At 54.2% G+C, this 22,054-nt stretch overlaps 2 gene segments (V, D, J or C); both read left to right on the top strand.

Moving 5' to 3' along the window:
- Window positions 1–330: 330 nt before the first annotated feature.
- Window positions 331–1,019, top strand: LOC141953236 (Ig heavy chain V region C3-like). The segment is given in 2 exon segments: window positions 331–388; window positions 679–1,019. Coding segments are annotated over 2 exon segments (399 nt in total).
- A 17,717-nt stretch (window positions 1,020–18,736) lies between these two features.
- LOC141953706 (Ig heavy chain V region 914-like) lies at window positions 18,737–19,978 on the top strand. The segment is given in 2 exon segments: window positions 18,737–18,794; window positions 19,085–19,978. Coding segments are annotated over 2 exon segments (399 nt in total).
- Window positions 19,979–22,054: the final 2,076 nt, after the last annotated feature.

Genomic DNA, 22,054 nt, shown 5'->3' with positions numbered 1-22,054 from the left:
CGACCCCCTTGGGCAGGGCTCGGCAGGGCGAGCAGGCGGGCCAGCGCCGGAGCCGCGCTGGGAGCCAAGGGCCAGGAGCCTTCGTGTGCCGGGGCGCCGCGCTCCTGCTGTGCCGCCGGCCCTGCCCCGCGGCCCTCCCCGCGCCCCCCCTGCTCCTGCCGCGAAGGGGCCGCGGCCCCGGGGCGCCGGGGCGGGGCTGTTGTGGGCGGGCACAGGCGTCGGCGCTGCCCCGGCGAGGGGCCGAGGCGGCGGGGCGGGCAGGAGCGGGCCCGAGCGCGGCTCCGCTCGGCTCCTCGGCGGCCCCGGCCGGCCCCGGCGCGGCAGGGCATGATGGCGCCCGGGCTGGGGCCGTGGCTCCTGGCCTTGGCCTTGGCCGCGGGGCCGGCAGGTGAGCGCCGGGCGGGGAGGGCAGCGAGCCCGGGGCTGCGGAAGGAGGCGGAGGCCGAGGCGGAGGCCAGGGCGGCTTTGGGGCCGCGGCTCGGGCCGGACGGGCGGCAGCAGGCGCGGCTCAGCCCCGGGGAGGGCAGGCGGGCGTTGGCCCGGGCGCGGGGCTTGGCCGGGACAGAGGCGGGTGGCGGCTGGCGCTGTGCCGGCCCGGGGGGCTTTGCCGGGGCGGCGGGGGAACGGCCTCGGGCCGTGGGCGCGCCCTGCCCGGCTGCCTGCGCTCTCCGTCCGCAGGGGTGTGGGCGCAGCTGAGGCTGCTGGAGGCCGGCGGAGGGCTGCGAGCGCCCGGGGACTCCGTGCTCCTCTCCTGCCGCGGGGCCGGCTTCACCATCGGGAGTTACTACATTTGGTGGTACCGTCAGAGACCCGGTGACAGACTCGAGTGGGTGTCCTACATCAGCAGCCCCTCGGGTTCTACAAAGCAGTACGGGGCAGCAGTGCAGGGTCGAGCGACGGTGTCCCGGGACAATTTCCAGTCCGAGTCGTCGCTGTCGCTGCGTGCCCTGGGCCCCCGGGACTCTGCCCACTACTTCTGTGCCGTTCGCACGGGGACAGGAAATCCAGCGGAGCTTTAACACAAACCTGCTGCCAGAGCCACTCTGTGGCATCTATTGCTCTACGTGTCCCACATCCCCAGGACTCCACCATTGGCACTTCTTTGCAGTCCCCATGGGGACACAAATGCCGTGGTGGGGCTCAACACCCTCTCCATGCTCACTCCCACAGCACAGCAAACAGGCCAGCCTGGCCCCGGGCTGGGATACCCTCCAGCCATGGGGTGCGCTGCCAGAGAGCCCCAGGGCAAGAGCTGTGCTTCGGAGCCCCTTGGGAGGCTTTGGTTGCTCTGCTCAGGGGTGAGCCAGGCAGGCAGAGCTCTGCCTTCCCTCTGCGTATTGCCGTCTGCCTGGTGATCCCCAAGGGCACACTTGGGCATCCCTGGCTTTGCCCCAGCTATGGAGAGTACAGATACTAGATTGGTCAGGGGAGGGGATCCTCATTCCATCCCATTTTGAGTCCAGTACTGGAAATAGATACCCTGGCTCCAGGGGTCGTTCACAGGCCAGTGAGAGAGCACATGAAGTGAGAGATAATGGATTCCAGGTAGAATGTATTTCAGCCGGCAAGTTGGCTTCAATGGGGGCCCCACTTAAATGCCTCTATGCAAATGCACGGACCATGGGGACCAAGCGAGAGGAGTTAGAGATGTGTGCACATCTACAGGTTATGATGTTATAGGTATCACTGGGACGTGGTGGGATGGCTCCTATGACTGGAGTGGAGGTCTAGATGGGTATAGGCTCTTAAGGAAAGATAGACAGGGAAGAAGAGGAGGGAGTGTTGCTCTTTATGTTAATGACCAGCTGGAATCCTTGGAGCTTGACCTGGGGATGACTGAGGAACAAACTGAGAGCTTATGGGTGAAGGTTAAAGGAAAGGCAGGGGAAGGGGATATCATAGTGGGGATCTGCTAGAGGCCAGCCGACCAGGATGTCCGAGTAGATGAGGCCCTCTATAGACAGACAGGGGAGGCTTCACATTCACAAGCCCTGGTCCTTATGGGAGACTTCAATCACCCGGGTGTCTCTTGGAAGGATGGGACAGCAGGGCACCAGAAATCCAGGAGGTTCCTGGAATGCATTGATGACAAATTCCTTCTGCAGGTGGTAGAGGAGCCAACAAGAAGGGGTGCCATGCTGGACCTTGTTCTCACCAACCAGGAGGGGCTGGTGGATAATGTGAAGCTGAAGAAAGCCTTGGCTGCAGCGACCATGAAATGTTAGAATTCATGATGCTCAGGGCATCAAGGAGAGTGTGCAGTAAGCTCACCCCCCTGCACTTCAAGAGAGCTGACTTTGACCTGATGTCTCCTGTCCTGTACAAGGGTCCTGGTGCAGTCCGGGGCAGCGGTGGAGGTGGGAGAGAAGGGAAGCCCCACAGTGTGATCCTTCAGTGAAGGTGCTTGTTTCCCATGGGGCAGCTCACAGTTCTTTGCCAGTGAGCAGCAGCCTAATGTGAGAGGTCAGGTGAGGTGGAGAGCACCTGGAGGGAGGCCACAGGTTCCCTGCTGCCATCCTCAGTCCACTGGGACTGTGTCCATGTGTCTTTCCAGAGAGGCAGGCCCAGGTACAGCTTCTGGAGGCTGGGCAGGGCTGAAAGCAGCCTGTGGCAACACACAGCTCTCCTGCCAAGCCTCTGCTTTCAGAGTCAAGGCCTGTGACATCGTGTGTTTCTGGCAGGCACCTGGGTGCACAATCAAGTGGGTCTCCTTTATCAGCAGCTCCTGGGACACTGCAAAGAACTATGGGGTGGTAGTGGCTGAGTGAGGCAGCTCCTTCTGGGAGAACAACTCGAGCAAGATGTCTCTGGCCCTCCTGCCCTGCACCTTCAGGAAGCTGCCTGCTGCTTCTGTGCCATTCTCACAGGGCCAGGACATGCGGCTGCAGCAGCACAAACTTCCTGCCAGGGACCATCCCCTTCACCCTGTGCACTCCCACCCCAATGGAGAGGGCAGAGCTGCAGAGCTCAACCTTCTTTCCGTGTACAGGTGAGCAGGGAGGCAGAGGAGGGCCCTTTGATGGAGCAGATCCCACGCTCCCAGGACGAGCTCTGAGCAAAGCGCATGGTGTTTTGCTGATTAAGGATCCCAATGAAAGTCAGACACCAGAGTGGAAAGAGTAGGGGTATGTTACTGGGGATGACTAAATAATGTAACAGAGTAATGCAGAAAACATACAGTAGGAAAAGATGAATAATACACTTAAAGCAAACAAATAGGAAAATACAGGGTGAAATCATTACCACAAGAGAGAGAGAGAATAGTGATTAAGATAGATCCATCACCACTTGCACCCGTTACCATCACCCAGATCCTCAGTCGCTGGGCAGCCCCAGTTAGAGCGGGGATTTGTTGAGCCTTTCCTAGCAAGTGGGAAATCCTACGTGGTGTGTCCACCCGTAGGTGAGGCAGCCAAAGTCACTGAGAGCGGGTCCAGCATTATATACCAAAAATCAGCAAGCCAGAATAACTGGCACCTTTGCTTTGAGCAGAATCATCTGCTTTCACCCTCCAATTAGATTCCCCCAGGGCCTGGCCAGGGCTCAAGGAGGAAGCCAAGGGAGTTTCCCTGCTTATCTAATTTATTGATGAGCAAGGTCACACATCTGCTCCCAAGGCCAGACAGCTGGCTCCATGCCCTTGGTAACTTGCCCCTGCACAAAGAAGGATGAAGATATATTCAGGATAGACATGTTTTATGATACCTCAGCTACATCTTTTAATAATGAACAGACATATGGCACTAATGACTACATACGAAGTTAGCAGCTTCGGCTCGGGGCCTGTTGTTCAGGCTTCAATACTTCAACACTTTAGCACTTTTTACATCAGCACAGGTGGTTTGTTATAACCTGGTACAACACCTACTAGCACAATGGCTCTCAGTTATAAAATATACAGGAGTCATCTATACGTCAATGCCGACACGGAAGTCTCGGCCACAACTTAGACGACCAATTTGATCAACTTGATGCCACTGTATTAAAGGCTACACAGCAATTTATACTCTATCTCAAGATTCACGCGCCGCTATCTTATTGCTAATAGGCTAAAGCTACTTGTTCACGCGCCCTTCTGCCCTCTATGATTGGTCCCGGTGTGGTGTCCATGCGCTGCTCTCCCCCCAGGTAGACCCCCTGTTTTTGACATTCCAACATCTTTATCTCTTGGGCAGGAATGTAGTTTCTCAGGCCATCTCAGCCTTGTTTTTGTCCTTGAACACAGCTGCACTTGCTGGTACAGTGAGGCCCCTTGGTCTGGATCACTCACAACATGTCCGTTGTTCTCCAGCGATGCCACAAATCCCCCTTTTTGTTTTTGAGCAATCCAGACCCCCCTGTGGTCCTGTGCTAAAAACATTGCACCGACAGTCCTCTGCAGGGCCCTTTGCAGAAGGCCGATAAGGCAAGGCAACGTTAAGAGCACAGTCACTACAATCAAAAGGACTACTCTGACAGTTCTGACTAATGTTATCAACCAACCAGATAATCCCCAACCTTTAACCATCCTTGTCAGCCAGTCCAAGCCATCATCTTCTGTTAAGCGTTTGACTCCATCCTTCAATTGCCAAATGCTTTTAAAGATAGATTCTGAACGATCGGATAGATTCATACCACACATTCCTCCAAATTCAGCACAACCGTGTCCTTGCGCTAGAAGCAAAAGCCAATCGCAGCTCTATTTTATAAGGTAACATGTCTGACACTATCGGCATCAGTTAAAAGACCACTTAAAGCCAAAGAAGTAGCATTAGTTTGTTTGCTAAGCCAAAACCGCAGTGGGTTCGGCCATGTATCCACAGGTATTTCTCCCAAGCATGTAGAGAACGGATTTTCAGGGCTTGCGGTGGTGTTTGGTTGTGAGACCACCCATCCTTCACCCTGAGGCACGTTCCCATACAGGCTGAACACACCGAGCAGTAACCCAGAGGGAGCCGGCATCTGTGAAAACACAAACGTAACCCCTGCTCCAAGTTAATATCTCATTCGGTTTCTGTTTCATCTTTCTTAACTTCCTTTTCCCAGGGTCGCACCCATCTTCTCAGAACCCATCTAGTGCCGGTGTCGGTAATAACGCAGGCACAGCCTCGACCCGTCATTGTTAGTTCCACAGGTCCTTTCCACTCTCCTATAGCAACATCCTTGTACTGAGCAAAAGCACCATCTCCACACCGGCTTATACCGGATTTCAGACCCAGACTATGTATTACTACTGGGGGTTCCTCCCTGTCACCTGTGAGCCGTCAGTAATTTAACACATACACCGCTTTTGCAAGTGGTTCTGCAGCAGCCAAGACCTCTCCCCCTTTTTGTTTTTGCAAAAGCGCTTTTACAGCTTTGATGTGCTCTCTCCACTATGGCTTGCCCCGTGGGGGGATGTGGTATAGCTGTGATGTGACGTATACCCCAGAGTTGACAAAAAAGAGCAAAGTTTTTGAGAGGTATAGGCTGGTCCATTATCAGTTTCACGGGTCAATTGAACTAATTTCCCATATTCCCTGGCGCATTCCGCCCTACCGCGATGGTAGTAACTTCTCACAGGTCAGCACTTTTCCCCAGCTCAGTGTTGCAGCTGGCCGCTGGTTTTCCCTGTCACCTTGGCACAACTCAGCAGCCTCTCATCTTTCTTCCAAGGCCTGTACTTCATCAAACCCCAGCTATGGCTCAGAGGCTGTGCAAGGCTTGTAATAAAACATATATGGTATTTGTTATTCAACTCTCAAAGGGAAAAAGAAGTTGTAGTCAGGACATCCACCTCCCCCCCAACTCCCCGGGGCTGGGGAGCTCCCCCCGCCCGGGGCACCGTTGCCTTCGGGGTGGGGGCAGCTGAACTCCTGCTGCTGGCTCCAGCTGGGACAGGGCTTGTTCCCGGGGCGCCACCGGCCCGACCCGAGCAGCGTGCCCAAGCCGAGCCCTGGAGCAGTGTCACGGAGCCTGGCCCAGCATGGGGCGGGGGGGGGGGGGAGAGTTGCCCCCTCCCCAGCCATGAGGGCCTGTCCCGAGCACCCAGCTGCCCCGGAGGGGGGTTGGGGCTGGGGCAGGGGACACCGAGCGGCCCTAGTGAGGCTCCGTAATGCCAAATTAGCGTTTAGGTTTCTGCTCAGAGACAGGCGGCAGTCAACTGTCTCGAGGGGGCTCTGTGCTGAGCCCCCCCGCTTCTAACCCGCTCATACTTGTAACCACGTTCTCTTAATACCAAATTGCGTTGTACCTAAACTGTGTTTTGTGGCCGAACAGTTTTGTAATTCTCTTATGTAAATAAGAAATAAGATATATGTGTATAGTTTCTATTGTTAAAATCAGTTGTTAGAAGGGAGCTAAAATGGTCCCCATCTTCAAGCCCCTACAAAAACCCCTGTGCTGAGTCATCCCCCCCTTCTCTGATGGAAACCGGAGAAAAGCCCTTGAAACTTGTTTACACCTTTGCAGACCCCTCAGGGTACGCCCAGCATGAATATGGATGAAGCCTACACTGTAAAGGGACTCGGTTCTGCCGGGTCAGGTGTGTGTCCTGGTAGAGCAGAGACTCCCGGCACACCCAGCGCTGTTTTGCTTGCTAATAAAATTTTATTGATCACTAAAAATTGAGAAGTGGTTATTTCCCACTAAATTACAATTAATCAATAACAAGGCTGACAGGCCAATGCCCCCACATCTCCCCTTTCTTTGTTTTGCAGCTGCACCTGCAAGACTTGTTTCAAGGCTTTATCAATTAAGGGTTAGGCAAACTTCAAAAAACACAGCATACTCAAAATAGTTCCACAGAAGGCTAGAAACAATACAGCAGTTACAGTTACGAGTTAAAAAAGAGTAGGCTAGTTTCAGTACCCATAACTAAGGGATATGACTAAATACTACAAAAATAAACAGTAAGTAAAACATGAAATAGCACACTTACCTAACGGGGTACTAACATTCAGATCCGCAGTTGCTGGGGAACCCTGGATGCAGCGAGAATTTAGAGTGCCCGTCCTCGCAAAGCGGAAATCCTACGCGACGCGTCCATCCGTAGGTGAGGCATCCAACATCGCTGCAGGCAGGTCCAGCCTCCAAATCAAGAGGCCAAAATAACTGGCACTTTTCTTTGAGCGGAAACATCTGATCTCATCCTCCTGTTGGGTTCCACCCAGAGCCTGGCCACCACTCAAGGGGGAAAACCAAGGGAGTTTCTAATAAGGTTAAACACTTGAGTTCCTAATTCTTAATATTGCTAAACAAAGGAAGTCAAATACACACATTCTTACAGCATTTCATCCTTATTAATAACGACATTTTGTCTAAGCTACATCTTTGACAAGTGACTAGTAAGCCTGTATATGTCATCAAGGAGTTGTAATTACTGTCAGCATGTTCTCTTCAAAGAGTTGGCAACCGTAGTGTGATTAAGGACAGAGACAGTGTATTTGCTCCCGTTGCAGCAGCAAGCATTACCCATCCATTCTGCTTAAATGATCAGTTGAAGAGATCACGAACTGTCGGCACAGGGGCATCCACAGCACCCACAGCCGGCTCCTGAGTGTCCACCAAAAGCTGCCTCTCACGCCTCAGGTGTGGTCACACACACCTTGCTGGTAACCACCGGGGACTGTGACCTGTGGAGACACAAGCATAACCTCTTCCATGGGTTATTAAAGGATCTGGTACTTCCAAAGTAGCACTTCCTAGGTTTTTGTTAACAGTTGAGCCTTGCCCTGGACTTCTTGTTGATCTGGTGTCTGTGATGAGAAGTGGTGCAATATTGACGGCACCTATTTTAACGATCCAAATGCAGCAAAGGGAGTGACGTCAGATTGCCATAATTCTGAGGAGTGAGTCCCCGAGGGTTGACACCACTGGCTGTTGAAGAGAGAGAGTCCTTCTGGCACTTAGGGCAAGTCTCAATGATGTCTTTAGCCTGAGGCCTTGATAAAGAAAACTGGTTCTGTATTGCCCTGGCATTTTGGTGGGAAAATTGCATGTGAAAGCCGAGCTTGCTGTGTTTCTGAGATGGCGTTAGCTACACGGTGGAGCTCTTGTTCCGCTTTCTCTGTAAGTGCTCTGGGTGATGTCAGTGAAGGATCTCCTCGCAAAATATCAAACAAGCTATGCAGATCATCATTGGTTAGGCCCAACAACAGCTGTATCCAATTTACGGTTCGTAACAGTTTCTGTAAATCATTTAAAGTCTTAACATCAGTTTCAAGTTTAAGTTGTTGGGGGACAATGGTCTGTTCACAAATTCTCCACCCCAGGTACTGCCATGGTGATGATCTCTGTACCTTTTCAGGTGCTATTTGTCACCCCATTTGAGATACTGAGTCTTTGGTCAAAGCAGGAGCCTTTTCCATGATCTCCTGTGTTTCTGCTGCCATAAGGATGTCAGCCATATAATGATCTATAACAGCCTGGGGGACCTGCGTTCTAACAGGGCTCAAAGCCTTTGCAACAAACCACTGACACATCGTGGGACTATTTTTTATGCCTTATGGTAAAACAACCCAGTGGTACTGTCTTGCAGGTTCACTGACATTGATACTGGGAACAAAAAAAGGAAATTTAGATGCATCATCTGGATGCAAGGGAATGGAGAAAAAATCAATCTTCCAGATCAATTATTACAAGATGGCAGTTTAGGGGAATCAATGTGTCAGAGATCATGTAAAAGTCACCATTTACCACTTTTCTTTAAAATAACAGACACCAGGGGGTTCCAAGGACTGGTGGTAGGTACGAGATGTCCTGCACTTAATTGTTCCTGAATTAAATCATTAAGGTGACACAACTGTTCCATTGGCAAGGGCCACTGACCCACCCACACGGGTGATTCTGTTTTCCAGGTTAGTCTCAGGGTGGGTTTAGGGGTGGGTTGTGCTCAGTGGCGATTAAGACAAATTTGATCCGATTTCAGTTCCCCATTGAGCCGTACAGTCATGACCCCATGATGTAATAGGGGTTTCCAATATAAATGGATGAATATTTGCTACCCAGTGTTCTGGGCCCCTTACATGAATGAGATCTTTGCTTTGAAACGTTACAGCATGACCACTAACCCTGAAAAGCACTCGCGTTACCCGAGCTAACGGCCAATCTGCTCACAGATATTACGGTCACATCCGCACCAGTATGTAAAATGCCTGTCAGTGCAACAGATTCTTCTGCTTTAGTGAGGGCACATTTTACCAGAGGTCGACTTTGTCTCCCTGTCTGAGCTCAAAATGTTTGAGGGGTACGTGCTCATCCAAATCCTGAGTCACCCCAGCTGTAGTAAAATAAAGAAGCTGAGTAAGTCTGACCTCTGGTAAAACGAACAACCTCTGTAAGGTTGTTGATGATTTTTATGACAATACCCTTCTCAGATAGATGGTACAAAGGTGCACTCTCCCTGCAGAGTATGCACCTAAATTCCAGACAACAATTAACACAGAATTACTGCCTCCTGCTAGAGGAGATATTTCACCTGTGACACTTAAATCACTGAGCCCAAACAAACAGGCAGCACCAGTGACCCAGTGGGTACTATGGCACTCTGGCAAAGAAGTCCGCAGTCTGCAGCTGCCGCGTCTCGCACACGCAAAACAATCACACAAAGAGGCCTCTTACCCTTATTACTCACACAACATAAAATGACAAACGCTACAAACATCAAAACACTGTTAAGAATATATAAAGCCATTGCTTAATGATTACGTGGTGTGTCAGCAGCTTCTGTAAAAACTTCTGCTGCTTTTGGGGCGGTGGGCGGTGACAGCGCGGTGCCGGTCTCGGCCGCAGGCGGGTAAGAGACTGAAGTCTTTCTCAGCCCACCCATCAGCACCATCATAAATAATGCTAATGAGAAACTAAGAGAGTCCCAAACCCCCCAAGCCTCAGGATTAACATCAATAGCGGCATGTAGTCTAGCAATAAATCTTGGATAGGGCTCCGTGGGCCCCTGTCTTACTCCTGTAAATGCTGGCGCTGCTTTTTCATCATGTACGGCTAGAAGCGTTTTCGAAGCCGATTCTTGGGTTAACCGTAACACTTCTGGTGGGAATCCCACTTGCCAGTCTGGGCTAGCAAAAGGGCCTGCACCCATCAGCATTTGAGCTTGCCCCCATATAGAGGATCTCCTTGCTGACGGGGTGTGGCTGCCACAGCCTCGCAGGCCACTTGCCAACGTTGGGAAAATTGCAATTGTTGGGAGGTTGAATTACTGAACCAGTACACGGTGATTTTAGCTCACGTTCCCCATATACTAATTCCGTAACCCAGCACATCCCCATCATTTTCCAATCTCAGGCTTCCCACTCGTTGCCTTGTGAGGTTACTGTTACCGGAAACGTCATTGGTCTAAATTCGTTAAACTGCCCCTCAATTATAGCACCCGAATAACTCCCCGCCATCGCTGTGCTGGATTACCATTACCACCCGCGCGTCCCAGTGCCCCCCCTCCCAGTTGAGCCGACGATGGCAGCGACCCGAGAGCCACCGTTTCCCTCTGACCACCCCCCCCCTCCCCCCGGGTCGCGGAAGAAGGGGTTCAAAGGAAGAGGGGGAGGCGGCGGTGCTGTTCAAGTTGCTCTAATTTTCTCGTTAGTTCTTGCAGGTGCTGATCTTGTAAATCATAACGAGATTGCTCCTGCACCGACCGGGGTGTCGGGGGCGAGGACGGGGGCAGGGCTGGGTCGGCGCCGTCCTCTAAGGAGGAAGCGGCGGCGGCGGCGGGGGGGGGGTCGGGCGGGGGGTGGCGGCGGGAGCGGGGCTGGGCCGTGCGCTCCGGTGATTGATCTTTTGGGCTTGAGGGAGGGGAGTCGAGCTGGAGTAAATGTGTTGATTTTTTGCTCTTGACTTTCCTGCCGCACGGGTGCTGCGCGTGCAGCGTCCCCGTCCCTCCTTTCAGGAGCCGCCTTGGGGAACAGGGATCCCGCGAACGTCCCAGCAGTGACGGAATCCTGAGCGCCAGCGCGTTCGGCCTCTGCTGACCAGGCAGCGAAAGCGGAGGCGGGGGTCTGCCGTTCTGCTTTCAGTTCTGTCAGAGTGTCTAGGACCAATCTCCACACGGTGGAGAGTTTCCCACTGTCTTTAGAGCCTGAGCTAACGTTGTTCCACAGTGCCGCGCCGATCTTTTCCCAAGTAGCTGCTTCAAAGGCTGCGGTCACTGAGGGGATTAGTCCGTGCTGCCGAGCCCACAACAGCACCCTCCTCAGGTTCCACTGATAAGATACTCCTCTCTTAGAGAGTATATGTTGGAGGAGCTTAACCACTGCCGCTTCTTCTTTACCCAGCGCGGACCCCATCTCCTCCCCAGCCGCTCACCTGATCAGGGCGAGATTCCCGACGATTGCGCGCGCGTCTTCCCAGGCGCCGGGGCAGCGCCTGCTACGGTTGGCTTCTGCCCCCTCCGGACCGTCTTCTCTTGCTCGGGCGAGCACCGACGGGAGGGTCCCGATTCCCCAGGGCTTGAGTCCCGCGTATCTTCGATGAGGCTCCCTCGGGTCCCTGTTCAGGTGACAGTTGCCGACGCGGAAGTCTCGGACACAACTTAGACGACCAATGTGATCAAGTTGATGCCACTTTATTAAAGGCTACACAGCAATTTATACTCTATCTCAAGCTTCACGCGCCGCTATCTTATTGCTAATAGGCTAAAGCTACTTGTTCACGCGCCCTTCTGCCCCCTATGATTGGTCCCAGTGTGGTGTCCATGTGCTGCTCTCCCCCCAGGTAGACCCCCTGTTTTCGACATTCCAACATCTTTATCTCTTGGGCAGGAATGTAGTTTCTCAGGCCGTCTCAGCCTTGTTTATGTCCTTGAACACAGCTGCACTTGCTGGTACAGTGAGGCCCCTTGGTCTGGATCACTCACAACATGTCTGTTGTTCTCCAGCGATGCCACAAGACTGGGGACTACTGTGTCCACTCCTGGGCTCCTCAGTACAGCGAAGACATGGTCATACCAGAGCAAATGCAATGAAGGGCCACGAAGATGAGCAAGGGAGTGTCTGATATACAATGTGAGCATCAGAGAACTGGGTTGGTTCAGCACAGAGAAGAAAATGCCACGGGGGTGTGGCAACTGAGGCACAGACTCTGCATTGAAGTGCAGAAGGAAAATCCTTTAGTAATACAATAGTATATACTCATGCTCTCTCTACCTTAGCTCTTCCTTCATGATAAGCAAATCAGCAGCTAAACGGTCATCAACACCCTTATCCCACAAACAGTTCCATACCACACAGGCAGTCTCCGTGCTGCCATTTTCTTGACCACACTAGCACAGCTTAGGATCTCTCTTCCAAGGCCTGTTTCTCCTCCAAACCTTGCTGCTCCTCCAGGCCTGTGCAGAGCAGAGGTGACGCTTATCCAAGCCAGCACAGGACAGAGCTCCTGCCTGGCTCACCAAGCACAGTTCTCTCAAGCAGAGCTCTGCACCTTCACCGAGCTCCCCAAACAGAGCTCTCTGGCTGAGCTGACCAGCTCATGTCCATTTGGCTCTTAAGTATTGAATCTCCCACAGCTGTGCAGGGCTGACAGGCCAATGCCAGCTCACCTCTTCATTATTTACCAGTAACACATGATTGGACTCTTAACATATTGAATGTCCCACAGCTGCACAGAGCTGACACTCCCACAATGGGGGATTTGTCAATGTGCTGTGCAGTCTCCATTCCTGAAGATCTTCAAAACTGAACTGGACAAGGTTGTGGGCAGCCTACGGTCCCTAACCCCAGTAGGCAGCTGAGCCCCACACAGCTGCCTGCGTAGTCACCCACAATGAGATGGGGGAGGGAATCAGAAGGGTAAAAGTGAGAAGACTTGTGTGTTGAGATAAAGAGACTTTAATAGGTAAAGTCAAAGCTGCACGCACAAACCGAGCAAACAAAGGAATTCATTCTCTACTTCCCATTGGCAGGCAGATGTTTAGACATTTCCAGGCCTTCTTGAGGCGTAAAAGTTACTTGGGAAAGACAAATGTCATAACTCCAAATATCACCCTTTCCTCCTTCTTTCCCCTGGATTTTATTGCTTCACATGACTTCATGCAGTACAGAATATCTCTTTGTCTAGTTGGGGTCAGCTGTAGAACATGAGAAACAGAGAAGGCCCTGACACTGTGTAAACGCTGTTCAACAATAGATAAAATATCGGTGTGTTATCCACATGGCTTTGGTCAGCAAAAATCACACCTGCCCATAGAGGCTGCTATGAAGAAAATTAACAACTACTCTCGTTGATCCTGCTTGCAGCAGGAGGGATAAACTAGACCTTCTCCAGAGGTCCATTACAGCCTCAACTCACCTTTCTGGGGAGCCTCAAAGGACAGCATCAGGCCTGATGGGCAGCCAGAGCTTTTAAGAGGCAGCTTAGGGGCCTGGAAATGCTTTGGGAGTGCCCTTGTGTCCTGCTTAGGGGGAAGACCTCTAGTCTCTCCTCCTCACCTCATGCACTGCCAACGTGTTGCCATGTACCCCTGCAATTCCCTGGCAGGGGCCTTTGGGTGGCTGTGAGGGACAAAGGGAGGGCCTCTGCCACTCATTTCCCAATGGAATTGCATCCGATCCCCTGCACTGTCTCCAGGAGCCCTGCCCCCAGCACCAGGCTGTGGCCAGCAGTTGGCCTCTCTGTCTCCAGGAAGCAGCCAGTCACCTGGGCCAATGGGGCTGCATGTTCTTGCTCATCCTTCCAAAGCCAGGCTCTGGGTTTGGCTACGGGGTTGTACAACCCTGTCACATGTGCAGGGACCTGGGTCTGCACCTTCAGAGAACAACTCTAAGACCGAACAGAAGACTAAACACCAGAAATACAGCAAACATGCCCAAGCTGAAGAGCTCTCCTGAGTCCTCTGTGTGCTACTTTTTTACCCACCCATGTTACATTTGTATCACTTGTGCATTTCTCTCTTGAGTTCCAGCACTGAAACTTGTAGCCAGAAGACGACAGTGAGTTTTTCTTCAATGCTCCTGTAAGAAGCTTTGCCTGGATGTCATCAGGAGGACTAATATCCAAGTTTCATTTTTCCTCTTTGCCCTGACACATATCACCCACAAAGCCCTGAATGTGCCTCTGAGCCTTTCTCCAAATCATAAGAAGGTTGTGGTTGAAAGCCATCTCAGGAGGTATCTGGCCCAAGCCCCCTGCTCAAACTGGGCCACCTGGAGCTCATTGCCCAGCACTATTTCCAGGCAGCTTCTGAATATTTCCAAGCATGAAGACTCCGTAACCTCTCTGGGCAACCTGTGCCAGTGCTTGGACACCCTTGGAGTCAAAAATGATTCCTGGTTTTCAGCAGGAGCCTCCTGTGCTTCAGTTTGAGTCTGTTGCCTCTTCACGCGTTACTGGGCACAACTAAAAAGAGCCTGGCCCCGTCTTCTTTGCACCCTCTCTTCAGGTATTTCTCTACATTGATGAGAAACCCCCAAGCCTTCACTTTTCTGTGGTAAACCATCCAACTCTTCTCTCTGCAGTCCCATAATCATCTCTGTGGCCCTTCACTGGCCTCTCCTCAGTCTGTCCCTGTCTCCCGTGTGCTGGGGGGACAGGACGTGGAGCCAGTACTCCAGGTATGAGCCCTCCAGTGCTGAACAGGAAGGGAAGGGTCACCTCCCTCCGCCTGCTGGCAACACCCCTCCTGATGCACCCAGGACACCATTAACCACCTTTGTCCCAAGGGCACATTCCTGGGTCATGCTCAAGCTCTTGTCCACCAGAACCTTCAGCTCCTTTCTTGACAATGTGCTTACCAGTTGAGTAGCCCCCAAGCTTCCTCAGTGCCTTGAGATGTTCCTTCTCAGGTGAAGGACTTTGTCCTTCCTCTCTTTGAACTGCACGAGGTTCCTGTCAGCCCATTTCAACAGCCTGTTGAGGTCCCTCTGCATGGCAGCGCAACCCTCTGCTACATCAGCCAATCCTCCCAGCTTGGCGTCACCTGCACATCTGGCGAGGGTGCGCGCTCTCCCATCCTCCAGATCATTAAGGGAGATGTCAAACAGTATCGGAGCTGGCATTGACCCCTGGGGGACACCGTTAATTGCTGGACTCCAACTAGCCTGCGTGTCACTGAGCACCACCATCTGGTCCCAGGCCTGCAGACAGTTTTGGATGTGCCTCACACTTTGATCCCCCAGGCCAGACTTTATAAACTTCTCTATGAGGATCTTACAGAAGACAGTCCTGGAAGAGTTTCTGTAGTCATAGTAGCCAATAGCCAGTGCTCTGCTGTTGTGGCTTAAGCCCAGGGGGCAACTGAGCACCACACAGCTGCTCAATCATTCCTTCCCCCATCTGGGAAAATAAGGAGGGCAAAATATAACAAAAGGCTCGGGAGTCAAAACAAGCACAGGGAGGGATGACTCACCCATTGTGGTCATGGGCATAAAGATTCGATTTTGAAAAAAACGCATATAAATATATTTGAATCCCACCAATCGAATCAGAGTGGATAGTGAGAAATACAACTACATCTTCAACACACCTTCCCCCACCCCTCCCTTCTTCCTCAGCTCAACTTTGATCCTGATTTCTCTCCCTCCTCCTGTCCCGCAGCAGTGTAGGGGGACATGGGATGGGGGTTGGGGTCAGTTCATCCCCCGTTGTTTCTGCCGCTCCTTCCTCCTCAGGGGAAGGACTCCTCCTATTCTTCTTTTGCTCCAACGTGGGGTCCATCCCATGGGTGACAGTCCTCCATGAACTTTTCTCACATGCATCCTTCCCAGGGCTGCAGCTCTTCCCAAACGGCTCCAGAGTGTGTCCCTGCCGTGGGGTGCAGCCCTCCCAGTGTGGGAGAGAGGCAAGTTGACATTGGCCTGTCAGCTCGCACAGCCCCTGAGGAGCAGCAAGGCTTTGATGAGAAACAGGCCTTGGGAGAAAGGTAAGAAACTGCTGAGTTGTGCCAAGGTGTCAGGGAAAAACACCGGACAGCTGCAACACTGAGCTGTGGAAAACTACTGACCTGTGAGAAGTTACCGCCACGTGAACAGCGCGTGAACGAGAGGGTGATTGGTCTGCACAGCGCGTGTTAGAGTGGTCTGATGCTGGTAGGAGCAAAGATTGATAGCTGTCTAATTGATCATTTGCTAATTATGAAGTAAGAGCATTGGTGAGAGCATAAGTATGTATTATTGGAAAAATAAACGGCTTTGCTTGATATAACTCTCATAGTCCATTATTCTCCCGCATCCCAGCAACAGACTGTCCCAGCGCCGGCTGCCCTCACAGTCCCGACCTTCTCCAGGCACAGCCCCTGCTCTGGCGTGGGGTCCTCTCCAGGCTGCAGGTGGCATTTCATCCCCCGGTGCCCTCCATGGCTGCAGGGCACAGCCTGCCCTCTCCCCATGGGCTGCAGCGGGGTCTCTGCTCCAGCACAGCTTCCTCCCCTCCTCCTCCTTCTTTCTTCCAGTGACCTCGGGGTTTGCTTTGGTATTTCCCTCCCAACTCCTCCTCACATCTCCCCCTCCTCCTCTCAGGTTCCCCATCTTAAATACCTTATCACAGAGGCACAGCCACCATTGCTAAGTGGCTTGGCCTTGGCCACAGATGGGTCTTTGAGCCGGGGGAGCTTCAAGAAGCTTCTCACAGGAGACACAGCGGTAACCCCCTCCCCTGCTACCAAATACCCCACCACACAGAAACCCAACACACAATATCATGTCTTTTTGGTTCTGTTTATATTTAATGGCTGTTATTCTATTTTTATTAATAGTGATGCTTCTATCTTTCTCTTGTTACTACTCTTCTCTTTATAAGCCACGGTTCTCTTGTGGTCACAGCAGGTCATGGTGTGTAAGATGGGTGAAGTCCCACTCTCACGGCTACCAGTGGAATCCTGCAAGTTATTTTCCCATTTTGAGGGATGTTACTTCATCCCGTAGGACTCTTAAGGTACGTGCCTGCTGACTGGCTCAGGGTGTACCTGGCTCTTCTGTGGCACCATTTAGACACCTTGGAGCCACAGCCCATTGCGGAGAGCCTTGAACGTCTAGTGCAGCGGTAGGAGCGGATGTAGAGAGGGCTGCCCGTGGAATAATTATGTATGTGCCCAAAGTAGCCTTGCCAATGTCACCTGGAGGACAATTGCTCACACGTACTGTGTGTCCATGCAGGCTTATCAGTCATCCCTTGGGCCACCCATGTTGCAGTTGTGTTGGTGGAGAGATTTGGCTTAGCAGGACTTGGCCTACAGATGTGGCCACCATTTTCCAAATCCTGGAGATACTGGGCTGTTCTCAACTCGGCCATTCTTTCAGAGGTGCCAGTTGCCTACTTTGACATAAGAAGGAGGCTGTGTCCTATTCTCTAGGCCAAGTGCTGTGGAATGAGCTGCCAAGGCAGCTGTTTGCAGTCTGACAGCTGCAGATGCCAAGGCGTGGATTTACTGTGCCACCCACTGCCCAACCAGTTGTGAGTGGTCTGTCAGAGTCTGACTGTCCAGGCAGTCTTGGACTGTCCCTCCTACTCCTGGCACTCCAGTCAGCTCACACTTGATGCAGTGTTTCACATACTCGCAGTGAAGTGCCAGCTGTCATTCTTAGCTGGTTGGAGTAGAGGAGGAATTACGGGCTCCTACACTGCAATCCCAAGGGAGCTGATATTCATTTCCTTGCCAGGACTTTTCCACGTGAACGAGGCAGCCACAGCACGAGCAGGCAGACAGATGGCATACGAGCGCTCTCGCTCTGGGGACTATGTGCACTCGCCCACATGCCCAATTGTATGCAAATTTAAGCAGCAGCTAGAAAAACTCATTGCTACCCCATGGCATCTTTCAGGTACCTCTGTCCTGAGCAGTCACACAGAAGTGCCTCGTCCTTTCTCCACACCCAGTTTCAAGCTACCCCCCTTCTAGTCAGAGTGAGAGGTGGAACAGGGACACTTTGATCAGCTGCCCAACGCAGCAGCGTAACAGTTACTGTGTGCCTGGAGCTGTAGCGGGAGGTAGGAACAGGCATCGGGGCTGACGCGACACGAGTAGCCACCCCAGGCTCTTCACTGTGCTTTGGCATCTGAGTTCACCCTGCGACAGGGAAACGAGCAGCACAGCGCCCTGCAGAGTGTCCTGAGCTGTGCACAGCCCCATCTAAGCCTGTGCCTCCTCAGGTCAGCTTCCTACGGGGTCACCAAGTGCTCCCTGCAGAAGAGTCTGTGGTTGGGATACGACACGCACCCAAAGCCCCCGGGGGGGGTGTCCGTGTTTCCCATTTCCATCCCTTCCGCTGGCCCGTGGCAAGGAGGCAGTGGGAGCAATGTGCTGGTGGAAGAGCCCTGATGGTTTCCAGGCCCGATTCCGGCTGAGAAGGCCCAAGCGCGGAGCTCTGCGGTGCAGGGACGAGCAGATGGACTGACTGTGCCGTGTCCTCGCAGGTCCATCTGCGCTCCACTGCCCTGGGCTGCGACTGCCGGGCCGGGAGTGCCCCGGGGCCACAAGGGTCCCAGCTGCGCCCGGCCGAGGCGCCGACCCCCTTGGGCAGGGCTCGGCAGGGCGAGCAGGCGGGCCAGCGCCGGAGCCGCGCTGGGAGCCAAGGGCCAGGAGCCTTCGTGTGCCGGGGCGCCGCGCTCCTGCTGTGCCGCCGGCCCTGCCCCGCGGCCCTCCCCGCGCCCCCCCTGCTCCTGCCGCGAAGGGGCCGCGGCCCCGGGGCGCCGGGGCGGGGCTGTTGTGGGCGGGCACAGGCGTCGGCGCTGCCCCGGCGAGGGGCCGAGGCGGCGGGGCGGGCAGGAGCGGGCCCGAGCGCGGCTCCGCTCGGCTCCTCGGCGGCCCCGGCCGGCCCCGGCGCGGCAGGGCATGATGGCGCCCGGGCTGGGGCCGTGGCTCCTGGCCTTGGCCTTGGCCGCGGGGCCGGCAGGTGAGCGCCGGGCGGGGAGGGCAGCGAGCCCGGGGCTGCGGAAGGAGGCGGAGGCCGAGGCGGAGGCCAGGGCGGCTTTGGGGCCGCGGCTCGGGCCGGACGGGCGGCAGCAGGCGCGGCTCAGCCCCGGGGAGGGCAGGCGGGCGTTGGCCCGGGCGCGGGGCTTGGCCGGGACAGAGGCGGGTGGCGGCTGGCGCTGTGCCGGCCCGGGGGGCTTTGCCGGGGCGGCGGGGGAACGGCCTCGGGCCGTGGGCGCGCCCTGCCCGGCTGCCTGCGCTCTCCGTCCGCAGGGGTGTGGGCGCAGCTGAGGCTGCTGGAGGCCGGCGGAGGGCTGCGAGCGCCCGGGGACTCCGTGCTCCTCTCCTGCCGCGGGGCCGGCTTCGACTTCGGGAGTTACTACATTTGGTGGTACCGTCAGAGACCCGGTGACAGACTCGAGTGGGTGTCCTACATCAGCAGCCCCTCGGGTTCTACAAAGCAGTACGGGGCAGCAGTGCAGGGTCGAGCAACGGTGTTCCGAGACAATTCCCGGTCCGAGTCGTCGCTGTCGCTGCGTGCCCTGGGCCCCCGGGACTCTGCCCGCTACTTCTGTGCCGTTCGCACGGGGACAGGAAATCCAGCGGAGCTTTAACACAAACCTGCTGCCAGAGCCACTCGCCTGCTCCGAGCGTGGCATTGCAAGAGAGAAGGGAGGAGTGGACGGCAGAGCCGTGCTCACGGCACGGTCCTTGCCCACCTTGTGGCTCGGGGTAGATGGGGACAAACCTCTGACACAAACCTGCTGGGCCCAGCACAGGCTGCACAAGGTTTGCAGCCGACGAGTGCTGAGGTGGGTAAGGAGTCTTCCCAAGCAGAGAGGGGCCATCACTGGGCACCGCAGCTGGTCCTGGCCTTTCTGGGCCTTCCTGGCCATTCTTGGGCTGTGACTGAACAACATCAGCTTCCTCCTCCCCTGCTGTCCCCTGAGGCATCTTCACGGGGGTCAGGGCCCATCTGGCAGAGACCTGCAGCCTGTGGTGTTGCAGTATCCTTTCCTGTGACTCCAGCACATCGCTTCATCCTTCCAGACACGAGTCACCAGCTCTGCAGACCCCTCCAGGAACCAGCTCTCCCTGGAAGTGCTCTCGCCAGCAGCTGTGGTCATGGCGGCCTATTTCTGCAGCACCAGAGAGCTGGAAAAGGGCCCAGTGCTCGACACACAGGCATGGCCAGGGCAGAACTGGACGTAAGGGAGTTAAATCCAGCCAGGTCTTTTGTGATCGCTGCAAGGCAAGTCTCTCCCCACGTTTCTCAAGTCTAGTCTGGTCTGGCTTTTCCCAGAAACAGGCACAGATGTGCTGCAGCAGCAGCATCAGCAGAGTCTCCCACAAGCACACACAAACCCATGAACATGTTAACCTTCTTCCTTCCTTCTCAGGCTCTCCCACAGGCAGGAAGCATCTGGGAAAGTGGTTTTTCTAGCAAGAAGAGTATTAAGCATGAAAGAATTAAAATTTGAACATGGAAAGCCAGGTTTGAGTTAGGTTTTGAGACATTGTATTGTTCAGGGAGCCCCAGAGTGGTGCAAGTGCAGAAGCTTCACTAGAGAGCAGCTTTTCCACTGGGCATGATGAAGAGTTGTGAGAGACAAGAAACCAGGCCTGCAAGAAACTAAGAAAAACAGGCTGAGAAAGAAAAAGTTGAGGCTGATCGAAGAAATGCCTCAAACACTCACAAGACAAAACTATGAGTCACAGGTGGATGGTGTGGAGGTCGAAGCTGATAAGGCTGCCCTGATAACACAAGGTGCAGCTGGAGGAGGGAGCCCTGTGGAGACAGGTCAGCTCTGCTCTGGGGCACCGGGACAAATTTCAAGGGCCATCTGTCTGGTGAATGACCTTTGCTTCATTATCCACGAAATGCATGTTAAAGTTAACACCCCTCAATATGCTAATGAGGGCTAACATGATCATGCTAATTACATCATCCCATGAAACACCTCACCCCTCCCCGTACATGGGATACGTAGGTATGGGGGTCAACCCAGGGGACGGACCCAAGGAAAGTGGGTATAAATCAAGGGGGCGGGGGGGGGAAAGGGGCGGCCCTGGAGAGTGCAGTGAAGGGAAGAAGATGGAAGCAAGAGAAAAAGACGGCTGCCTGCTGGAATCCTCGCTGGCGGGATCAGCGCAGAAACCCAGACCGGTGATCTGTATTCCCCATTCCCTCTATCTCCCTCTTTCCCCTCTCCCATTAAGCAATGCAAGGCATATTGTATTGCTTGCCACAAATTGCTATATACTTAGCCAATTATTGTGTGTTCAATTAGCACATTGTGGGTAGTTAATAAATGTTTGGACTTGGAGACTCGTTGTCTGCTCCATTGGAGATTTGCGAATCTGAGTCACTTGTCTCCCTTGTCTGAGCGGGACGTGACAATAGTCTCTGCTGTGTGGTTGGTGTTGCTCATGTGTGTACACTGAGGGCCAGCATGGTCAGAGACAGCCGGGAGTGCGCCCACAGCTTCAGCTTCTTCTGCTCCTCCAGGCCCTGCCTCTCACCTTCAGTGTTGTCACAGAGCGAGGGAGGGACTCGCAGGGACTAGGAGTGACTGCAGTGACAGAGGCAGAGGCAGGGAAGATGTGGGCAGAGCTGTTCTGCAGGCAGAGAGAAGCTGCAGAGAGGCGAGGCAGAGCGGGCCTGGCCCTGTGGCCTGCCCTGGGCGTGGGGTTATTGCCCCTCGTAGGGAAGTGAAAGGAGGGGTGCTGCTCCCCCCCAGGAACTGAGCAGGCCCCTGTGCTCTGCACGGCTCTGTGGAGCTGTGCTGAGCGCTGGCAGCCTGAGTGCCTGGGGCTCGACCTCCTCACCCATCCCAGCGGGGCACAGTGGGAAGAGGCCTCCTCCTCTTCTCCCTCTGAGTTCGGCCCCTCAGCCCAGCCTGCCTCCTCTGCAGGGTGGGGACAGGCAGGGCACCCACCTGCTGCTCCCACCTCGGGGGGCCTAATGCTTTGCCCTTGGGCTGGACACTCTGCTCATGGGGCACTGCAGCCCATCTTGCCAAGGCCAGGTTTTAGCATGGCAGCACAGGGCCCAGGCCCCACTTGCCTGGGACAGGTGCTTGTCCCTCCTGTGCTCATTCAGAGCAGGTTCAGGGACAGGAGAGTGGGTTTCTCACCATCCCCGCTTGGCAAAGCCAAAGGGATTTGTCTGCCATGGTGCAAAACCTTCCTGCTTTGAATGGGAAAATCAGAAAAAGTTTCTTGTGTGACAATGAAAAGGAG

Source organism: Strix uralensis, chromosome 22 (assembly GCF_047716275.1).
Source record: "Strix uralensis isolate ZFMK-TIS-50842 chromosome 22, bStrUra1, whole genome shotgun sequence".
Lineage (NCBI taxonomy): Eukaryota > Metazoa > Chordata > Aves > Strigiformes > Strigidae > Strix > Strix uralensis.
The sequence above is the reverse complement of the archived record's forward strand: the minus strand, read 5'-3'. Positions and strand labels throughout refer to the sequence as shown.